Raw genomic sequence first — 21,799 nt, 5'->3', positions numbered from 1 at the left:
TGAGGGAGGCCGGCTGCACTTCTGTAGAGCAGAGCTCTCTTTTCTCACTGCTCTTCCCCGTGAGCTCAGTCTGGACAGTTTCCTCCCATTGGGTTGAGTGCCATGGGACACATGTTCCCCACAAAGGCTGTCGTCCTTTCAGTTTGGCTGCATCGCTTCGGGTCGCATCAACAGGAGCTGAGCCCCCTCTCCCCCATGCATCTTTCCGAAGATCAGTCCCTGCTTATGTCTGAGGCTCACTCGTGGGTTAAAACTTTTCTCTCTCTACTTTCTCATCTCCGTCTGCAGGCTGGGTGCTGGTAAGCTCGACCCTGGCAAAGCAACCACTCGTCGGGCAGAGCCATGGTGAAAATGCAGAAACCTCTTTGGGAGGAGAAGCTCCAGCCCAGCAGCGCCATTCCTGTGCTACAGTGGGAGAAGGCGCCACGGGCCACTGTTGGCTTCAGAAGCGGGCTGAGCCACTCCAGCAGTGAGGAACAGTCTGGGAAGGGGGAGGTCTTTAAAGCTATGGGCAGTGCAGCTTCAGAGGACGAAGCCTTGGGAGACTGCCTTTCTTCGACACCCGGAGGAGACAGCACAGGGGCACGGCTCCCTCCACGCCAAGAGCTCACACAAGCTGAGAGTTAATGCATAAACGGTATATTCAGCTGCTTCTCTCCAGCTTCTCGTTAAAGTCATGCCCTTCTCTCTGCAATGTCCAGAAAGAGCAGACGCTCCATGCCAGGTCTGGAGGCCCTGGGCTACAACAAGCTGCGATGGCTGTCAGTTGAGGCTTTCCACAAGGTTCTGTGGCGCATACCTAGATGGCTTGTGTTCTTTTTTATCATTACAATACTAGTTCCACTATAAGTTTGAAGGCAAAAAGGTACTGGGATGGGTTTACCCCTGGAAATTATGAAGGTCCAGCTGCCTTCGATGCCAAGGAGAGGCACAGCTTGTTAGACCATGTGCACAGACATCTGTGAGGAGGAACCCTGGACCGCACCGTACTGTCTGTTGTCACAGGCATTGGCCATCTGCTGGTTGCCGGAGGGAGGGCTGATCATGTGCATCCCGTGATCCATCCCCGTCGAAAGGTATTGCCTCTCTCCGAAGGCCCCGCTGGATGGGGAAGAGCAGAGTAAAGTGCTTTGGGAGGTGGTGAGTTTCTCCGGGCTCGCCGCCAGCCTGGGGGAAGCAGGGAAATTGTATCCATAGAGGTTGTAGGGATTGTGCAGGGAGAAGGCGTTGTAGGAGCTCTGCTGCATGTGGCCGCCACCGAACATGTGTGAAGAGGAGGAGGTGGAGGCAGGGTTGCCTGCTTGCATGACATACTGAAACTGGGAGCTGGGGAAGGACCCCAGCTGGCCGCTGTACGCCTCCATCTTGCTGTTGCTGGGCAGGGAGGAAGGAGTCGGCATTCCTGAGATCAAGGATGGAGTCCTCTGAGGCATGAAGGTTTCGGAGGGCTGCGAGGCGGAAGCGGTGCCGCTCTGCAGCCGGTTGTAGCCGCCGTCGCTCAGCCCTGGGTAGCTCTGCAAGGCGGCCATGTTGCTTCTGGCACACGGGGGATAATCAGACAGGTTGAGGTTGCAAAGCTGACTCTCCCGGCAGCCAACGTTGAAAGTGTTGGGGGCCAGATGAAAGGCTGGAGGGGAGCAGGATGGAGAGAGAAGGTGAGAGGAAGCGGAGGGCGATGGGGTCCCCGTGCTGGAGGTGGTTGGGGAGGTGCCTGTGCTGCCTCCTGCAAAACAAAACACATGGGAGGATGTTCAGAGCCCGGGACCACATCTGCAAAACGAGACAGTCTCATTAAAAAACAGCTTAGTTTAATAAAGAAACAAGGGTGGTAAAATGGCCGCTGGAAAACTCAGCCTTCCTTGGCAAAAGCCTTCACTTTATTAATAGCATCCCTTGGTCTTTCCTGCTGCTTTTTTGTTATGATTTTGTTTTTCAACGGAGATTTTCTTCCTTTTAAAATAGGAGAGGGAAGCAAGCGTGCCACAGAGCAATCAAAGGCAGTGGGAAAAGCTGCAAGGAAGCACCACTCCATCAGTCAAGAGATCTGCCATTTCCATGCATGTTTCTCTGTCTTTTTTTTTTTTTAAAAAAAAGTCTCGTCTCCCTCTCTTGGTCTGCAGGAAGGCCACCAGTCAGTGGGCTGCAAGGCCCCGCTACAAACATGCTTTATTATCCGCTCGGGGGGCTTGCGGCGGGAAGTGGCTGAAAGCATGTTGGACTTCTGAACTGTTCAACAGTTTTTTCGGATGGCTCGTGGTGCAGCAGTACTGATTTAAGCCAGAAGTAACACTAAAATGAAGCGACACAGTTTCAAGCTATAGCCTGTTCCACCGAGCAGAGAAAGGGGATGTGTCAGGATTTTCAATCATGTGCTTTAACTTTAAAACGGATTCCATATGTTGTATCACTGGTGTTAACAAAATATTGATATATATGCATGGCGGTAGTATCAATGTATTATACATTATTTATGCTATGAATGATAGAATTGATTATTTTGCACAGCAGGAATGCTCACATGTTCTGACCTGGGAAAACAATACTGTGTAATACTCCCAAGAACAGTAAAAAACTGAAAGTAAGTGATAGGAAGAAGCTAATGGCACAATTTTGAGCTTGAGAAGAAATTATTTATACGCAAGATTCTGAGTTAGAGGAAGCTTCCTCAGTCAACCAGGAAAATCAGTTCTGTCCTTAAGGGAATGCAGTTTTTTGGTGTGAAACTTGTTCTTGTTTGAATGATTCCCTTCGCATGAGATACCATTTCTGCATTAGAGCAACTAACACTGAAGACTCTTGTAAAAGGAGCGAAGAGGTGCTGGTGAAGAGATTTGGCCAGGGGATAAGTAGAACCAGAGGAACTAGGAAGACTGGTGAGGCAGCCTTTTGGACAGGCTAGAAGATGACAGGTGAGAGGCAAAGGGACTGGAAAAGAGGGCATTAGGGTGAGCAGCTGAAATTTAACCAAGGCAGAGATTGCACATTGAGGATCAAAAGTAAGGGACACCTTTCTCTTGTGGGAAAAAACCACCAGCATTTTGAGACCAATCTAGGTCTGCTGCAAAATGGGGGAGGAACTGGATGCAGTGCTGCTTGATGAAAAGAGAACAGGTGATGCTAATGGTTAAGAAATGCACTAGAAAGACAGGTTCTGTGTCAGTATATGATGGTGAGAATGTGAGATCATATCTCAGTACGGGAAAGACATGGACCTGTTAGAGCAGGTCCAGAGGAGGGCCACAAAAATGATCAGGGGGGGTGGAATGCCTTCCTATGAAGAAAGGTTGAGAGAGTTGGGGTTGTTCAGCCTGGAGAAGAGAAGGCTCCAGGAGACCTTATCCCGGCCTTTCAGTATGTAAAGGAGGCTTATAAGAAAGATGGGGACAAACTTCTTAGTGGGGCTTGTTGTGACAGGACAAGGGGGAATGGTTTGAAACCAAAAGAGGGTAGATTTAGACTAGATATAAGGAAGAAATTTTTTACAATAACGGTGGTGAAACACTGGAACAAGTTGCCCAGAGAGGTGGTAGATGTCCCATCCCTGGAAACATTCAAGGTCGGGTTGGATGTGGCTCTGAGCAACCTGATCTAGTTGAAGATGTCCCTGCCCATGGCAGGGGGGTTGGACTAGATGACCTTTAAAGGTCCCTTCCAACCCAAACTATTCTATGATTCTATGATCTCTGACTTTTTCTAACACATCTAGGATGAAACAGAATAGGGCATTAGAGTGAAAATATAACTTTGAGACATTAATAATATTTGGGATTTTTTAATTTAAAAAAAATTTTGAAACAAGAGCCAGAAAAAAAGAAGAAAAACAGCCTTGGGTAAGCACAGCCTGGAGTGGCTGCAGCTGACGCAGGCAGCATGAAGAAAATGCATGTTTCTGTGTTGCTAAGTCAAAGCAATCATTCCCATTACCAACCATGGGGATGAATGCTTACTGCTAAGCCACTGCTCCTTTTGACATTCATTCAATAGCAAAAAAGAAAAGCATTGAGTCAAATTCTCCATTAGAATTAATGAGAAAATTTTAAGTTTCAAATGGCATCATGGGCTCTCTATATTCCCTTCTTGACAACACTGCAATGCTCAAACTTGCTAGTGCATTTTTGCTCCAGATTTCAAAGACTTTTTATGTGAATTTCTAATTTAGTATTTATTTTAAAAGGTACACTTCCCTGGTTCATTTAAAGTCTTTGGCAGGCAATCTCTGGCTAATTTTGTTGTGGTAAGCTAAGATGGTACCTCCTCCAGCCTTTCTCCCTGTCTCTCTGTTACAGATTGTCAATACTGCAGCAGGATCGGCAGAAAAGAATGTTTGCCTTTACACAAGTAGTTTCATTGCAAAGTCTATTTTAGTTGAAATTGCTGATAAAGGTGAGTTTGAACCGAGGTACACAACTAGAGACACACATTTTCCTGTTAGCCCTACACGAAAGAGGATAACCTCTGACAGAGAGGGCAGGCAGGCAGCTGAGTTCATATATCATCACTTAGCTATCAAAACTCAAAATACAGAGATCACATAATCACAAAACAAATACAGCACAAAATGAGATGTATTTAACCCACTGTAATTCTGCACTTGATTCTTTACACCACGTATTTCATGAACAAACTTCAGACGGTGACTTACTTGCTGACAGTGTCTGGAGAATAAGTAAAAATACATATGTATAGATGTATGAGCATTTAATGATCTGTTTGAAATAAAATATGTAGAATAAATTATTAACTACAATGTCTTCTTTCAGTCTTCCTTTTCAGTCTTCCTTTACCCCATAGTTAACCTTTAAAAACTATGCAGGAGAAGAGCACACACACACCAGTTACATCAAGCATTAGGCTTTAAACATCTGCTAAGGAGTTACAATCAACTCATACCCATAGCTGAGGCTTTGCCTCCACAGAGAGTAAGTAGAGATCTCTGATTAGCAATTACAAGGTATTCTTAATGGTTCCAAAACTGAAACACTGAATTGCACATTTCAGGTTAACCCAAAAGAGGGACTAAAGTGATTCTGCTCTGAATTATCCCTATTTGCATGCCAACAGAAAAACCCTGAAGTGACAACACAGTAATTAGGAAACAAAGTTAAAAAGATTTTTTTCTTTTTCTCTGTAACTTTCAAATGATGAGGAGGTGAGACATCTATCAACGGGAGCAAATGATGAGTGTCTTTCAAGAATGCTTTGCTGCAAATGCCAACCATAAGCACAGAACACACCACAATTCTGCTGCAACAGAGCATAACACAGAAGCCTGAAGTGCCTGATCATTTACAGAATAACCTTTACACTTTTAAACGCAATGGGAAACAAGACAAAGCAAGGCCCAACTCAGCTCACTTTCTTCAGAAGGCAAACAGCTCTACTCTGCTCTGAACGATATTTCTGATCCATCTTTGCTGGCAGCACTGCGTATGGGCCAAACACAACCTGGACTTTTGTGAAGTTATAACTTGGACTGTAGTTATTACAAAGTCAGCCAAATACCCCTAGAGATGGCGGCAAGCCCAGCAAGTATATCCACACCATACTACAGTCTCAGATACACAGATGTGTATGTCGTTTTAATGGAAGGCATGGATACAAACCAATCTAGTTAAACTGATACACAAGGCTATGTTTAGGTCTGGTTTAAGTCAAGCGAAACCACATTTAAGGAAGAACAAAATGAATCCCTCAATAATTTTCCTCTGTTCCTTTTCTCTACTCACTATTGCCCCAGAAATAATTGCCAACACCAACAGCATTTACCATGAATGTCACAGTATCTCTTACCTCCACACTTATCATGATTCCAGAGTGATTAATTACTATTGTGTCCAGTCTTCTGAAGATCATTTCTGGCCCTGCATACATCAGTCCCAGGTATGTGCAGTTAGCAAGTCACATTTGTATAAAATGCAAAGTTTGTAACTTCAAACTCCCCTCCTTTGTATCTGAACCCTGCCCTGCATGGCAGGGTGTCTGTCCTCACAGTGTCCTGCCGTTATGTCCAGGGCTTAGCCAAGCCCTGGTGTTATCCTGAAAGGAGCCTGCTCTCTCTCTGGGCATATAAGTGATGACCAAGTTGACCTTATCAGAGGGACAGGAGCATTTCCAAAGAGGGGGAGTGGAGAATGATCTAGTGCAAGAAAGGTCAAAAACTACAAACTGAACCAAGAAGTAAGAAATCATTGGTAAAGAGGGGAGGTGAGAAAAAGAAGAATGAAATCGTGATGGAAGACAGGGAAACCCTGTGGAGAGGGTGGGATGTAACGGCAAACCTTCTTCCTCACACCAGCGTTCCCTCTTGTGAACACCACATAGAAATGCTGGCTGTGCACCAGTATCAAATACCTGCCCGCAAGGGTTAGGGAAGAAACTATAGCTTCTCATCTGGATACAAATAAGAACTGTTGTTAAAATTTCATCTCAGGTAGCTTATGACCGGTCTTTCCTTCCTGTCACCTTTGTCCTTCTAAGCCTTGGTAATGGTGCTGTCTCTCTGTATGTTCCCAAGAGAACCTTGCTTTTGCTTTTACCTAGACTGAGCTTGTGTTAGACACAATTTCAGGGTAAACTGCAAGTCCAAACATACCCAGTCTATGGGTATGATGTGCCTTAAAGTAAGGGGCTGGAGTATTCTTGAAGCATTCAGCACGCCAGGGTGTCTGAAAGGCAAAACGGACCTCTTCCACACAGGGCAGGTCACGTAGAGAACTTCCAACGCTGCAGTGTAGATGGAAAACACATCTGCCAGCAGCCAGTGTTAGCCAAGGGAGCTTTCTGGCAACAGGGAGATAGAGGGGAGAGCATCAGCGCCAAGGGAGCCTGAAGCAATTGTGCATGGAAAAATTTCTGGGATCTCTCTTACAAATGACACCACACGAGTCAGTTGACCCACAACTTAACCCAACCTCCTTTATCTAAAAGGTGCATATAAATCATACTTTGGACTCAACTACACAGCGTACTTTCCTTGCTAATGTTTCCAGGCATCGGTTGCTACCATCACCTGCAGTGCCTCCGTACAAACCTCTCAGTCCTGAGAGTGCAGAGGAGGAGAGCAAGTGCAAGCTGAAGCTGCAGTCAGCACAACATATCTGAACATGAGGGCCATGCCTTGTGCAACAGCAGAGTTTCATCAGAGAGCTACAGGCAAGAGCTTTAGCGTAGTTTGGGCAACTTGATCGCTGCCATTATCTGACCACATCAGCAGCCTCCTGCTCTTGACGTGGTTGGGCTCAGACAGTGACAACCTGGTATTCACCATCTCATTAAGAACAGATGTGGCTGAGGGTCCTCAGAGCTTGTGCCTTGACTTTCTAACAAGAATAGGAACTGCAAGGTGATTTGTCTTAAGATTTTACATTTTGATGTGTCAGTCAGCACAAAGTTATTATTCTTTGACTGCAAATGCTTCTTAAACAGCTCAGCCCACTTCCACCTACAAGCTAGTTGAGCTTAGCATGGCCACAGATATGGGCTGCAGGTTCAGCATGGCCAGCCTATGGCTCAGAGGCTGTACTCAGCCCAGCAGGACAGTGTCTAGCCCACGGTCTCGGCCCAGCCATCTTCTCCCAGCTTCAGATGTGAGCAGGACCTAGCCCAAAGGCCAGATGCTTGGGAGTGATCAGTGCACAGCCTTGCTGATCGGTCTCCTGGAGGAGCCACAGCCCCTCTTCTGACACACACCCAACACGTCAGCATCTCCACCGTGTGACAGGCATGTGTCCGAGCGCCTGAGGGTGCGGGAAAGAGGGGCTGTGACCACTAGTCATTCATCTGGCTCACGGCTCTCCTCCTGGTGCTTTGCTTGAGCTAATAAGCCCTCCTGAGAGGCAGTTCATATTCACTTAGGCACAGAGCCATGCTAATGCAGCTCTCCAGCTTTCCAAATGGAGCTGGCTGGGAGCTGGCATGTGTCTGGCCAGCGTGGAGCACAGAGAGAGGAGCCTGTCCCTGCAGACGTACTCTAAGTCACTCCTGAAAGGTCTGGTTTTTGTGAAGGCTCTACAGACATGTACACATATGTAAAGGGATTTTCTAAAGCATGGGAGAGACCAACCCTTCTCAGTTTTTATTTCTACCCTTAGACACAACAGTAAATAAAAGTGATGGCATGCTTGCAGGAAAACAAATTTGAACAAAAAGGTAAAATCCCTTTCCCATTCTGTACACTCACACATGCATGCACCCTAAGTATGGCTTATGAATCTTACTCCCTGTCTTCCAAGTTACTGTACCTTTGGTCACAGAACAAAAATTAAGTACTTGCCCAACGGTGGAAATCTGAGACGTTTATGAGGGAAGGTTTGTGCAGATTGCCAGGTGATAGATTATGAGGCCAGAGGGTGCCACTGTAATCATTTGATCTCATGCCCTTTAAGAGCCAGGCCTAGCACAAACCTGGATTCATTCCTGCTTCAAGCAGCACATGCCCCAGTCCTGCTCGATGCCTACTCCAGGCATGTAAATGCCACAAAATCAGGTGTCACTCCTGCTCTTACATATCATGACAACTTTTGTCTTGCAAGTATAACTGACAGCCCGAGGTCTCTCTTCCCACTCCTAGTTTTCCAAAACTTAAACCTACAACCTTCAGAAGGACTGAAAGCTTCTTCATCACATCCTTCCTGCACCACCACTACACGTCTGAGTGCTTTCTTCACCACCTTGGAAAACTAAACAGCTTTGATGCCTCTTCCTCTCACCGAGCAAGGACAGGGACACCTGGTCTGTGACGCCTTGGACTCTTTCTTCGTTCTTTCCCTGTTTCTAGGAATGAAAACTTCCCTCCTTCATGGGAATGAGAGCCATTTCTGTCTTCACGGAGTGTAGCTGCCTGTTTTCTCTCTAGAGCCCTTGGCCAATTATCAAATTATGAATCCGCTGGTAAAATCTTTAAAAGGCCCAAATGAGACCCGAAATCTACCACATGCCAAGTTGCTGGGTTGGTAGGGGAAACATAAAGAGTACTTTGTAGTTTTTTGAAATACAGCTCACACAGTGCGAAAAAGATGGTTACAGCAATAGATTTAAGGGGGAAAGTATGTACTGTATGGTGCAAAAGTGAGGAATGAAAGGAAATTTTATTTAAGGTTAGTAAATTATAGAGAAGGATCTTTTTTATAAGTTTGCCTCAAATTATGAGAATCACTGGAATTAATGGTAAATCTAGAACAACTCAGAATAACACTTTACTTCCCTTTAGCTCTTACAAATTTCTGCAACACAAACAGAGCAATAGGAAAGTTAGAGATAAAACTTGCCTCAGTCATCCTCCAAGATAAAATATTTTCAAGATCTAATGGTAAAAAACAACTCTTTTTTCTAGTTTGGACAAAAGGTACAATTCAGGATGTCTGATTTCAATTCCCATCTATATCCAGAGTACCAAGAGAGCTTTCCCAAAAGTAAGAGACAACATCCCCTTCCCAGTCCCCCCAGACTGTCTTTAATACAAGAGTTTCTGCCCCTCATATAAACACACGGTATTCTTGGGCCAACTCCACGATGTCTCAGGAGAAGACCTGTTGGACGTGACTTTCTGTCTCGTGTGCAGATAGTTGTAACGTGGCGTACACAACACTTCCGTGAGCTGTACATCAGCTCCTACAGAAAAGTCTCCTATTTCCCTTCTTCAAGTACAGACAGATCAAATCAACGCAGGCTTAGAGGATGATGAGCACCCCACTTGAGTGGAGAAAATTTTTTATCAATGATAATTGTGCACTGTCCCTCACATTTACAATCATCAGCTGGGCACAGATGTTGACAAGGCAGTCATGTAACGAAAGCTACCCCAGGAGATGACACTGAATAAAAACAGGATGCAGAAAAGGAGTCCCTGTGGCACAAATCCTTCAGAAAGTCACAACAGAAACTGCTGCAACTTTGCAGCTGAGATTAACTGAAATCGTGGCGATTTCTTTGGTGGTGACAAAAGTAAACTGAATTGAAAACCTCTCCTGCCATTCTTGATGGAGTCTGCTTTGGATCAACACAGGCCCTGGAAGCTCCAGCATACTAAATGATAAAAAAATACAATAAACAATTATAAAACCCCAGAGGCACTGTAGTTCAAAATTTCTGAACTGAGGACAAATGTCTTAGTATTGTGGCAAGCCCGAAGCACACGCCACTTTTTACTCGTGACAAAATAACGTGCTACTCTGAGGAAATTGTGCAAATCTTCGAAGTATAATTGCCCCTTCCATTCATTCATGTGAAATCTGATCACCACCCATGAGATAACAGAGATTTAGGCTTCAGTAATCATATTTTGGGGTAAACACCTCCCTGGAGTAACAGAGTGCTTCAGGCTCCTTTCAGGTTGTCAGGGAGAGGCACAGACTTTGCCTCTCAGCCCCTCGTTCACATGTGGGAGGGTATTTTAGCTTTTCACTGTGAAAGATGAGACCTTGAAGCACCAGAAACACCCCTTCCCTAAAGAAAAATGTCTGCAGCTCAACCAAGAAGAAGCTGGAACAGTTTGTTCCCTGTTGCTTCGTTTAGATGAGGCAATCTACTAGCCATTTGAAGTATGCAGCAGAAACCAGCTCTTGATCCCAATAATTCTGGCAACAACTGCTCTGTTTCCAATCTCCTCTTCAAGGTCAAAAGAATCAAGAAGATAATTGAGACCAAACCCAGATATCTGACCTCTGCCAATAGCCTAGACCGTTCACAATTGATTTCGAAAGGGAAGCAGCATCCAGATTATCCTGGTGGCATGGCTGAGAGAACCGACGGCTGCCGTCGGGAGGCAAGTGGCCAAGCAGATGTGTTCATGGGTTGTTCAGCCGCCTGTGACATCAGCAGCTCCGCTCTTTTGGGAGACACTATTTTGGGGATCTGGGATCTCAGATAAAGCCAAAAGGATCTTAACAGTTATTTGCTTCTTTCTGCCTCAAGGCGCCTCTGATGCCTTCAGATGAAGTTCTGGAGGGCTCAGTCTTCCCTCCACTTGACACCAGTACAAATCCGTGCATTCACGATACTGTTTTCAGGTGGGTGCAATCAGGGCAGATCTCGGAGCACCACACCCAATGTGGAGAAGAGTATACCAATGAAGAAATGAGTAACAAGCAGTACAGACAAACTTTGCCAAGACAGAGGTGATGCCTGCCCGAAAAGGGTAATGTTTACAGACAGGGTAGCTGGAAAAGCAGCAACACCTCAGCTCAGGTATCTGTCTCCCATCTGCTGATATATTATGCAGCCTTAGGGTTTGTCTGGACTCATCGCCACTGCAAGAAAACATTGTTCCTTTCCAGCAGTAAATGAGCAGAGTGAACCTCTTCCACACAGAGGAGAGGGAGCCTTTTGTGCATATCCTTGCTGACACAAGACTGCAGAGTTACGATGTTCCCTCTCAGAGGAAGATGGTAGGAGCTGTACTCAATCGCCAGTTCGCACACGCATGCTGCTCTAGAGAGAGCAGCATATGTGCTGCTACCAGAGATAGCAACAGTTGTCTTACCGGCTAGGAGCACATCCCTCTTTGCCTCCGGTACTGTTTTAGACAAACTTCAAGCTTTGATGCTAATCTCAAGAACCATTAATGAGGATTTTACAGAGTCCCTAATAGGTGGCCTCTCTACCTCAGGTCTCCAGTGCAAGATAAATGGAGATGCTCAAGTTGATGGAGAACAGGTTGAGTCTATGAAAGCAATTGTAGAGTCCTCAGCAAAGGCACTTATTAAAGCGAAGAAACCCCATTTGAAAGGAAAGCTGCCTTGAGAACTCACCAGTCAAAGCTAAGACATTTGACTCTTGCGGACTTGGTGTGCGCGTATCAAAACAGTAATTTAATGGTGAAGTAAAAATTTATGTGCTGCAAACCTGCTGATATACCACATCGTGTGACTCTCGTACTGGTCCTGAAATTCTGCTTAGGATGCAATTCTTTTTACCAGCTGCCATGGTACCTTCGATTTTACTTCTTGCATAAGTCATCAGCTTTTATAGGAAGGATCAGATACTGATCACTATTCTAGCATTGTCACATTGCCTTTCTAGTCTCTATGTCCTGGCAAAACTTACAGTCACTGATAGCGATCTGCTCAGCTCAATATCCTGTGGGAAACTGCGTATCACATAGGAGCCAGCAATGGCTCTTTTTACTCTTGGAAAGTGACACAATCCAGAGTTACTGGAACTCTTATTTTCTTTTTCCTCCCTCTCTTCTTTTTTTTTTTTATGTTCCCTGTTAAAATCAAGAAACTGAGCCACATATTTTTAATAACGAGAATCTGGATGAGGTTCAATCTAAATTTTGAAAATGTATTCCAATTAAAGACTTTAATAGATTCTTGGCTTTCCCCACATCTCATTGCCATGTGCATTCAATGATCCCAAGCCCCCTTTTTCCCTAATAATAAGTAGACTGCAGAGCAGGTGACATCATTCTCCAGAAGGTCAGCCTCTCCTGGACTGCCATTTTCTGAACATTTTTTGCAAAGTTTTTGTTCGAGGGGACTTTTCTTTCTTCAAACTGGCTGCAGATCTGCTATGATTGTATCAAATGTGGTGCTTGCCCTTGTGAAGCTGCGATGACTTTTGGATTGCATGCTCCAAAAGAGAGGTTTTGTGCTCAGGTCAGAGGGTTTCACTGACAGAAACGGCATGTTCTTCTCCTTGGTAGGACAATACGGTGACGATTCAGGTCACAGACCTGCAGAGACCTACTGATGCGCTTTACTTCAATGGCAACACGTGCAAATAAAGCTCATGGACCGCTAGAGTCAGCCGCACCAGGCATCTGTGTGACTGGTCATGATATCAGGCTCTCCAGTTTGTGTGGCAGCTGAAACCTATCATTGTGTAGATTAGAAAGTTATTTAATCCCTGCATGAAACAGCTGCATCCAGCGTGCCGGGTATCGATTTGGTGTGTCACTGTGGCCCTCGCTCAACATACAGCTTGGGCCAAACAAATGAGCAAAGCACTAGGATGCATGTTGAATAGGAGAAAGAATAATGTGGAAAAAATTATAATACCTTTAGATAATTGTATCATGTGGATGCATCTGGAATACTCTGTGCAGACTTGTTTTTAAAGAAACGATTAAGGACCTGGAAAACTTCCCACTTGAAGAGAAAAGAAATAACTGGTGCTATTCACTGTGAGAAGCACAGAAGAGGGACATAAAAACCTGTAAAAAAATTAATTATATGAAGAAGGTGGATGGGGGTGAACTTCTGTTCTCCTTGTCTCGTAACATCCCAAAAAAAGGGATGACCATTCAGTTAGAGTAGAAAAATCACAGCCAACGTAATGAAGCATGTTCCACAGAGTTGTGGCATAAAAACATGGAAATCGCAGTCACAAGAGTCTATCGAGGACGGCGACACAAAGCTACCATGTATTCTTCTCTCTGCAACATAGTATAGGCCGTAAAGATTCAGTTTTTGATTAACTATGCAAACTGAGCTTTCATTCTCAGGCATCTTCTCTAGCCAACACACTGTTCCATGTTTTTTCCTGACTCCTTTTCAATCTCTTTCCACCCTTTAGAAATACATACAGTAGAAGACTATAATCTGAGTTTGCAGCTAGGAAATTGTATCCCTACTGCTTACCGCTATTTTTTTCTACACCAGAGATTGCATGTCCCTTTTTATCACAGTGTTACATACACTGTCCCTTGCACGTGCAGTGGCTTATCCACTGAGACCTCCAAGTTCTTGTCAGCGCCAACACTTTCCAGCACACTCGGTGGGTATGTATGTCCTACGTTTTGTTCCTAGACACATGATATTGTATCTGGCTAAACTAAAAGCCATGCTTTGTTTGAATGCATGCAGGTTACCAAGCAATCTCTATTGCTCTTCACATCTTTGTCCCCATCGTTACTGACCACTTTACAGTCTTTATGAGATTTGTACCTTTCAGCAACTGCACTGTTTCATTTAGTTCTGGACAAGTTAGTACTGGAACCAGTCTCTACAGAGCAACACTGGGACTGTCCTTACTGGATGGTGTTTTCACATTTATCACGTCAGCTTTGAGATCAGTCAGCTACTCATTTCTTAATACACGCTAATCCTAACTTTTCCAAGATAGCACACGTGGCAATAACTTAAATGCTCTCCAAAAATCCATCACACCTATACAGTTATTTCTATCAGTCAAATCTCTAACTTAACCAAATAACTCAGTTGGATTAGTTTGACAAAACTGTTTTGGAAAAGGCAGATAACACTTTTATTTCATGAAAAAATTACCAAGTGATAAAAGAAAAGCTAAGAATCCATAACAATCCATAGCACAGAAAAATCTAGCTGGAAAACAGCAGAGGCACCATATTTATACTGCTGAAGTCCCAAGCTTCTGCCCCAGAAAGCATCATATTTTCTACCACAGTAAGGGGGACTCATCTCTAGAAAATCAAGGCTGAATTCCACAGTTCCTACAGGGGATCTGTAGCACTTCACTAGACTTCATATAACTGGAGCCTATTGTTTTTTTCTTATCCACCACAGACAGCATCTTATTTCAGTACTATTGTGTACTCTTTCCCTCCTCACGAGGCTGAACAACAACATAACTCGCTCCTCATCCATGATGTTTTTTCCTAGTCATGTGTCCACTTTTGCTACTCTCGTCTTGTCTCTCTGCAGTAAGCATGCACTCCTCTTAAGCTGCAGTGGACACATCTAGTCCCAAAAGTCTTGTGTAGCCCCAGTGCAGTTTCCCAACTAACAATTCAAGGGATAAAATGAAGGCTTGCAATTCCTCAAGTGTTTATTCAGAAATTCCACATATTCACCTAGCTTTAGAGACAACAGCATGATCTAGAATTAAAATGTCTGTTTATTAAAATAATACCCTGAAAACTTCTAATTCATAAATATGCAGGGGTATGAGATAACAGTATGCAGCTCAGAGCACTGAAGCTTCGGATGGGAGAGAGGAGTAGAGTCCCAGGCAAGTCTCTTACATGAAAAGACTGGCTAAGGCTCGGAGGATCTGAGGTGCAATAGCTTACGCTGAAGTCAACTGTTAAACACCAGTGATTTACTCACCTGTCACACAGTTCATGTGCTTGAAAACAAGGAGATAAAGAGGTATGGGCACTATATATCCTGGTCGTCTTAGGTTTGGAGGGAAGAATCACTTCTGGCTTAAAGCCACCTCAGCATTTCTTGTTCTTTTTGCCAGCAATTCCAAGGCCTCCAGACCAGCATATTTGTGCTGGCCATTGGGGGCTGTCCCAGCAGCCAGAAATTAAAATAGAGTATGTTTGTACCTTGGCTTTGCACCTATCGCTGAGACCAGGGGTCAGCTTGTTATAGCAACTACTGGAGAGGTGAGCACTATGATGGAGGGAATATTTCTGATTTATTATCCTGAGGTTGTTTTCGCATGGCTAAATGCAGAGCTCGCAAGCACTGTTTTTAAGTTTTGAGACCGACCAGTGTACACAACTTTAGTTAAGGGCTACCCTAAACCTAGTGGTCTGAGGTGCGGTGGTGGTGGTCTGCACAGAGCGGCTGGTCACAGGGTACTGGCTTGCTTCCTGGTTTTTCAGCTGCCAAACTATATTAAAACAAGCTAAAAATACATTAAATATTTTCCTTTCCTAATATTACCTTACCACGTAAGCAATAGCTGGACTTGCCACTAGGATGTTATCTGATAACCAACGGGAGGGGGGAGGAGGGGAGGTGTGTGAGCCTGAATAGGGGGTGAGACAGAGGAGGGAGGCTGCTTCAGCCACCGGGACCAGGAAGAGAGGCTGTTATGTTTCTATTTAGGTGGGTGATGAAAACATTTCTGAATCCCTGTTTTAACCCATCTCTGACCGTACGCCTCACTGCAAGTGCTCCTCGACACATGCCCCTGAGCTTGTGCACAACCTCTCCTGCCCTGCGATGGGCAGCCCTGGCACCCACTGCTGCTGCCCTCCCTCTGGAGGAGACCACATCATCCCCAGATGGATTTGAGGTCTAGAGGGAAGTTTTGGGGTGATGTCAAGCTCGAATGTGAAAGGCTGGAGAATCTGCTACACAGGGCATGCATTTGGGTTTGATTGTTTAACCTCACAGGTGTCACATTTGAATGTGGCTTTGGATTGTTTCTTTTCTTGCATTTATATTGGAATTTTAAAAGTACCAGCTTGCCCTGATACCTCTCTTCCCAGTGATCACTGTGTTTTTAACCAGAAATAGCTGCAATGAAGTGAATGGGGAAGTCCTATGAGTGCAAGAAAAAAAAAAATATAGTAACACAGTCTGAAACTGGAGATGAAAGCCCTACTTAACAAATGAGAGATGTAAAGGGCAGGATCTATGAAAAGACACAGCATGAACAAGTAGAAAACACTTGGCCTGCCCAATAATACTTCCAAGCCGCTTCACCTCCCTGGCGTCCCCACTGCACCAAAGAGCTAGAAGGAGGAGCAGAAACTCTCTCCAGCAAGGCCACCGGGTTTTGAAAGTGAGGCAGCATGATCCTGGGGGAGGCACATTTCTGGCCTCCTTAAAGCTTCCAGAAGACACACGCTCCTTTTCCTTGTATTGCCACACAAATAGCAAACTCTAACTGTAAATGGAGAACAACTTGTCTGACATTCTGGAGTGCTTCCTCAGTCTCTCTGTACTCTCTTCACACTTAACTCATGCCGTGTACTTGGGCTGGTTCTCCCAACCCTGCACTCCTTCCTGCTCCTCCTTCTAGCTCTTAGGTGCATTGGGGACACCAGGGAGATGAAGTGGCTGCCCTGCACCTCACAAGGCACGGCCTGTCCACCATTTCCGTCTATCCTCTCTGCTTGGTGTCCTTTCACAGCAGTCAAGAGCTCAACGAGCTGCATGAACCCCGCCCCAGCCGCCGGACGCACAGCAGAGTGCGTTACTGCTCTTACACCCTCTTCTCCTGCTCTTTCTACATCTCTTTGCATGCTCACCTTGCTGCTTCTGCATGGTAGTGAAGTCTTCAAAGGTAAGAGTGCGCACGGGGGGCCTCCAGAAGGCATAGGTCTCCATAATGGCCTCCAGCCCCGTCCTGTGCAATGAAAATAAAACAAGGAGAGAAGAATGTCAGTCAGCTGGCAAGGGTATCGATGCCGGGGGAAGAGGGCTCCGACCTCGCCTGACAGGCTGCCAGCAGCCACGGAAAGGTCACCTTGGCATCTGTGAATTCCTCAAGCCAGCCTTCCCGCACAGGTGCTAGCCACTAGAGTAAAATGAAATTTCCCCAGCCCAAGATTTCAAAAGTTCCTAACAGTCTTCCAGTACCTTTTTCTTTTTTAACAAGGACCCCAAACTTTCTGTCTGCTTTGCAGGGGACACATGACCATCAGCTCCTCAAGGCTTTCACACTTCGTGGATGCAAGCTGTGATGCAAACGAGGGAGGGATTCAGCCTTCAGAATCAGAGAGATTTTGTGAATTGCCTTTCCCTGCCACCTCGTAGTTCTGGACACTGCTTTGAAGAGCTATGGGAAGCCGCCCAAAAGGGAATCTCCTTGGTTTTGGACTTCAACTAGAAATGCATAAGAGGTTTTTTATAAAAGATCAGTGCCATCTCTGCTTTGGGTCCCTAACTCACCACAAAGACAGTACCGAAGAGAAAAAGCCAAAAATTGAGCAAGAGCTTTTCCTCTTGAAGGGCTGGGGTCTCACATTTGTTCTGATTTTCACCACAGAATACTAGTTCTGCTGAAAGTTTCTAACTCCGCAGGCTCAGTGAGGACATAGGTGCATTATCAGGGAAAGACCCCCATGTTCTGTACGAGACAACGCCCTGGAGTTTCTTCCCAGGAAAGGTTCCCCTCTGTGGAAGCTGCACATTGCTCGTTCCCCATTCCTCGCCTTTCCCTGCCTCTTTTCCAGCAGTAGGTTATAGCCCTTGCACTGACCGAACACGACTAGAGATGCTTCGTCAAATGCGAGAACATATCCCCTTTCAGTGCAAAAGACTCTAACATCCCCAGAGCCTCTCATCAGATGTTGAGCTGATACTGGAGCTGCCTTTTGCTTCTGAAAATGTCTTTCTGCACGTGCCTCCACTCACTCAGTTAACTTTCCAAAGTCTCCCCGGAAGCTCGGATGCTTTAAATACATTGGAGTTGGCAAACCAAACTCTGTATTTTAAGAGGAGGTTTAGAAGAGAGGTTGTTGCATGGTGTTTATTAGCTGCTAAGCTGTTAGAAGTAGAAACAGAAGACATCTCTGCATAGCAGTCTCACACTAGCGCTGAGCACATTACAACAAAACTATTTGGTTAATACAGTGGCCTCTGCCAGCTCATGGAGCTCAGAGACAACAAGGCAGAGCAGAATGTGAACCCATCTGCTAAGCTGGGCTCTGTGTGCAAAAGCAGCTCTTCGACTACCAGTACCACCCACAGGATTTCCTCCGCTCCCTGTGTGAGAAAGCCACACATGTTCAAACTCCATCTGCTTCTCAACACACGCAGTCGGGAAGAGAACGGTACCTTTTTGCAGTCTCATAAACAATCCCCAGCCCAAACGCTGAGGGAGGACCTTCTGCTACCCTATATCCAAGGGGCATAAAATGCCCCGAGCAAGTCGCAATGCAACAAGACCTACTGTTGAAAGGCCCTGCCTTGATGATTAAAACCAAGTAATACATCCAGAAATGCAGACTGAAATTTCCAGCTGTGCTAATCCAGCTGCTCTGCGTCTGCCACAAGCATCGTGCGGGGAAGTAGGGAGGCCAGCTCACTAAAACCAGCGTTCACACAGTCTGGCTCAGTCATTAGATCCCCAGGCCCATAACCCCACTCTGCACCAGCATCTGACTTCTAGTTCTGCCCTTCCAGTAAAATCCAACCCCTAACGAGAGGTGGCTCAGGGAAACAGTAAAGGCAGGTTAAAGCTATTACCCCTGCCTCTGCCTGGAGCCTGCATCATTCTCAGCTCAGCTTGACTCACAGTTCAAAGTTTTGAGCTCTCTGTCTACCGCTTTCCCCTGTATCAGTACAGTTCTGGCAAGTACCATATAATTTGTACTTCTAAAAGAAAAGGAAAAAAGAGAATAGTCAGGAGATAATAAAAAGAAAAAAAAAAAGATTAAATCAGGAATAACATACTGCTTTCAGGGGTTGGAATCCACTGTGCCTGAGGGCCCACGGAGGGTAAATGGCAGCACTGAGTGTGCCAGAGCAGCTTGCAAAGCTGCTTTATTCCTGCCCTGTATGCCAGGGAAAGGAGGGATGCCACCAGGGACCCACCTCCTCCTGCTCCAAGGGAGCAGGTCTAGAACAGCTCCTTTGCTGTGGACACAGCTCCTGTCACCCTCCCCTTTCCACACTGCAACTGCTGGCAGCAACACTGTGGCTTCACTGGATACATAGATTGCCGTGTAATGCTCTGGGCAGCACTGCGGCCACAGGTACCTGAAGAATGGATGTCAAATTCACCTCTTTCCTCTTCCTGCCCCAAGTGAGAGTCCTTTATTCCCCCAGAGGTGTGCAAATGTTGAACATGCATTATAAAACACCCTCCCTAAGTATGTGCGTGACAGAACTCAAAGTTATGTCCAGTTCTCCTATACACAAATTTAGGTCCCTGTATAGATCATCCTTTTTTTCCTGGTTTGGTTTGGTTTTTTTTTTTTTTAATCTTTGTGCAGAACAAATGTGGTGGGTGTTTCTGAAATAGTATCTAAGCAGAACACATCCTTACTGAACTTTCAGATTCTTCCATGCATTAGACAATATCCATGAGACAGCAGCCTCTTGCACTAACCTGGTAGGCACCTACCACCCCATGTATGGGGTACTGAAGAAAAACAACATGCAGCCATGCAAAATAGCTTGGGTCAGAATGCACGCCACTTTTGCATGACTGATTTTACAACTCTATCCCTAACCTTTCAATATATTTTTTTTCTTCTTCCTTACCTGTTGTAAAAAAAATGGTGGGGTGAGGGGGTCAGACTCAAGAAACTCCATTGCTGTCAACTCTAACAACCCTCTCTCCTATAGCAGTTTATGACATTTGTGTGGTACCAAGATATCCAGAGCCACATCACAGATCTCCAACATAGGACAGAAAGGTAATGCTCTCCTAGTCAGCAGAAATACTGGAGTGCCATTCTGTGGGTGTTCCAGGCCCTAACAGCGAAAACAAACCCCACCTGGCCAATGAGGAGACATTTTGGGACAGCAATAAATGCTGACAAAAAAAGAATTTTTTTCAGCATTTCTGAAATCTCAGCAACTTCTTTTGGGCTTTGGTGAAGGCTTCTGGTACCAAGTGTGCTGAATATTATCCATGTGGCATCCACTTTCTCCTCCAGAGAACTGCACTGAAAAATTGACTCCAAACTGTCTATCAGGCCATAAACCCTCCCCTCTCACACCATCTTTATGAAGCAAGTAAAAAAAGTATCAGAAGAGGACTCACTGCCAGCTTTATTTTAATAAGGTCAGTCCTTTAAAAGGTATCCAAAATTCGCTCTCTCTTTTTCATTCATTTTTTTATTTTTAGTGCTATAAAGTTTTAATAATAGGCAATAAATGAAACAGTTCCATTGTCTGAAAAATGAAAAAAGATGTACGAGTTATCTGTGCACCTCCATAATCCATCCCATATGGCTGACCTTGCCATTCCCGCTGCACGCGGGATTCAGGTCATCGTTTCATTGTTCTCTGGGGAAGCCGAACTATTGGCTCCAAGCACCCTCCTGGCTCTCCTACCCCAGACAAAAGCTCAAAGAGCATTTCCAACACAAACAACTTTTATCCACCTCAGCTGCCCACATCTGAAAGGAAAACGCTGTTGCTTGCCTTCAGCTTAGGTTTTTTTCTTCCCTCTCCCTGCTGGGTTTCCTGACTGTTGTCCCTTCTGGCTTCCTCCTGGATAAGGAGCTCCCGCAAGCATCCCACTGTCAAGTGAACTTTACTCAGTCTCCAAAAATAGGCTCTGTGGCATTAAACCTGCACCCTCACTACCCAAACATTTGGCTAGCTGAGCTCCATACGTCAAAAACTCTGGTTCTCAATCTCTTGAAGTTCAGGAAAGCAACCAAGTAATACCTGCCTCGTATGTACGTTACGAAGGTATCCTTTCACCATCAGGACCAGTTCTCTTGTTTCACTTTTACAGATGCTTCACGTGCTTTTGCAGATAAAGCAGAGAGGGACCAAAAATCATGTAGAGGGAATCTCTAATATGCGGGAACTAAGACTCAGCCTTCTAACACAGGCTAACTCCCTAATCCATCAAGACTAACGGCTAGGCTGCTGAACACCATTAGTTAACATGGTTTGAGTGCTCAAAGCCTGCAGAACAACGTCCAGCTCCTGAGCTGTTTGCATCCTTCCCTCTAAATACCTCACTGCTCTTTCTCCCAGCGCAAGGACTGAGGCAGTCAGCTGTGAAGGGAGACAACCATGCAAACAACTGAAGGAGATCCAAGAAGGGATCCGTGAAAAGATCGCTCCCCCAGATGGGTACAGGCAGTTACGTCATGATGGGGTGTCCCAGAGCAGCAGGTTTTTAGCAGTCTTTGGTACTAATGAAGGGAGAACAGAGCCATAAGGAACCATACAGGAAGGCTGTGAGCTGATGGAAGTGAAAGATTTAAGTGGGAAACTAGTTTTAAAAACAACAGTCAATCCCATAATTTCTGCAGCAGGCAACAACAGTGAAACAATATCAGAATAAGAAATAAGTGAAGGAAAAACACCCCTCTCCATTTCATGGAAAAGCCTCAACACAAAGCAGAAAGGAAGTGTCCTAGGAAAGAAGTGGCCTAAGAGTTCCTCTTCTCCCACCATGCTCTATTTTTTCCAATGTTTTTTTTTTTCTTCATCATTTGCTGGCA

At 45.2% G+C, this 21,799-nt stretch overlaps 1 protein-coding gene across 1 annotated transcript in view; it reads right to left on the bottom strand.

Annotated features, from left to right (window-relative positions):
• Positions 1 to 938: 938 nt before the first annotated feature.
• Positions 939 to 21,799, bottom strand: part of TBX15 (T-box transcription factor 15) — a 97,343-nt gene continuing 76,482 nt past the window's right edge. Inside the window, exons 7-8 of the mRNA XM_075165930.1 lie at positions 16,910 to 17,007; positions 939 to 1,723 (exon numbers count right to left, since the gene is read on the bottom strand). Coding sequence (XP_075022031.1) covers positions 939 to 1,723; positions 16,910 to 17,007 — 883 coding nt within the window. The remainder of the gene's footprint in view (positions 1,724 to 16,909; positions 17,008 to 21,799) is intronic.

This window comes from Calonectris borealis, chromosome 1 (genome assembly GCF_964195595.1).
Source record: "Calonectris borealis chromosome 1, bCalBor7.hap1.2, whole genome shotgun sequence".
In the NCBI taxonomy this organism is placed as follows: Eukaryota; Metazoa; Chordata; class Aves; order Procellariiformes; family Procellariidae; genus Calonectris; species Calonectris borealis.
Note: the sequence above shows the minus strand (reverse complement) of the source record. Positions and strands in the feature narration are given on the sequence as shown.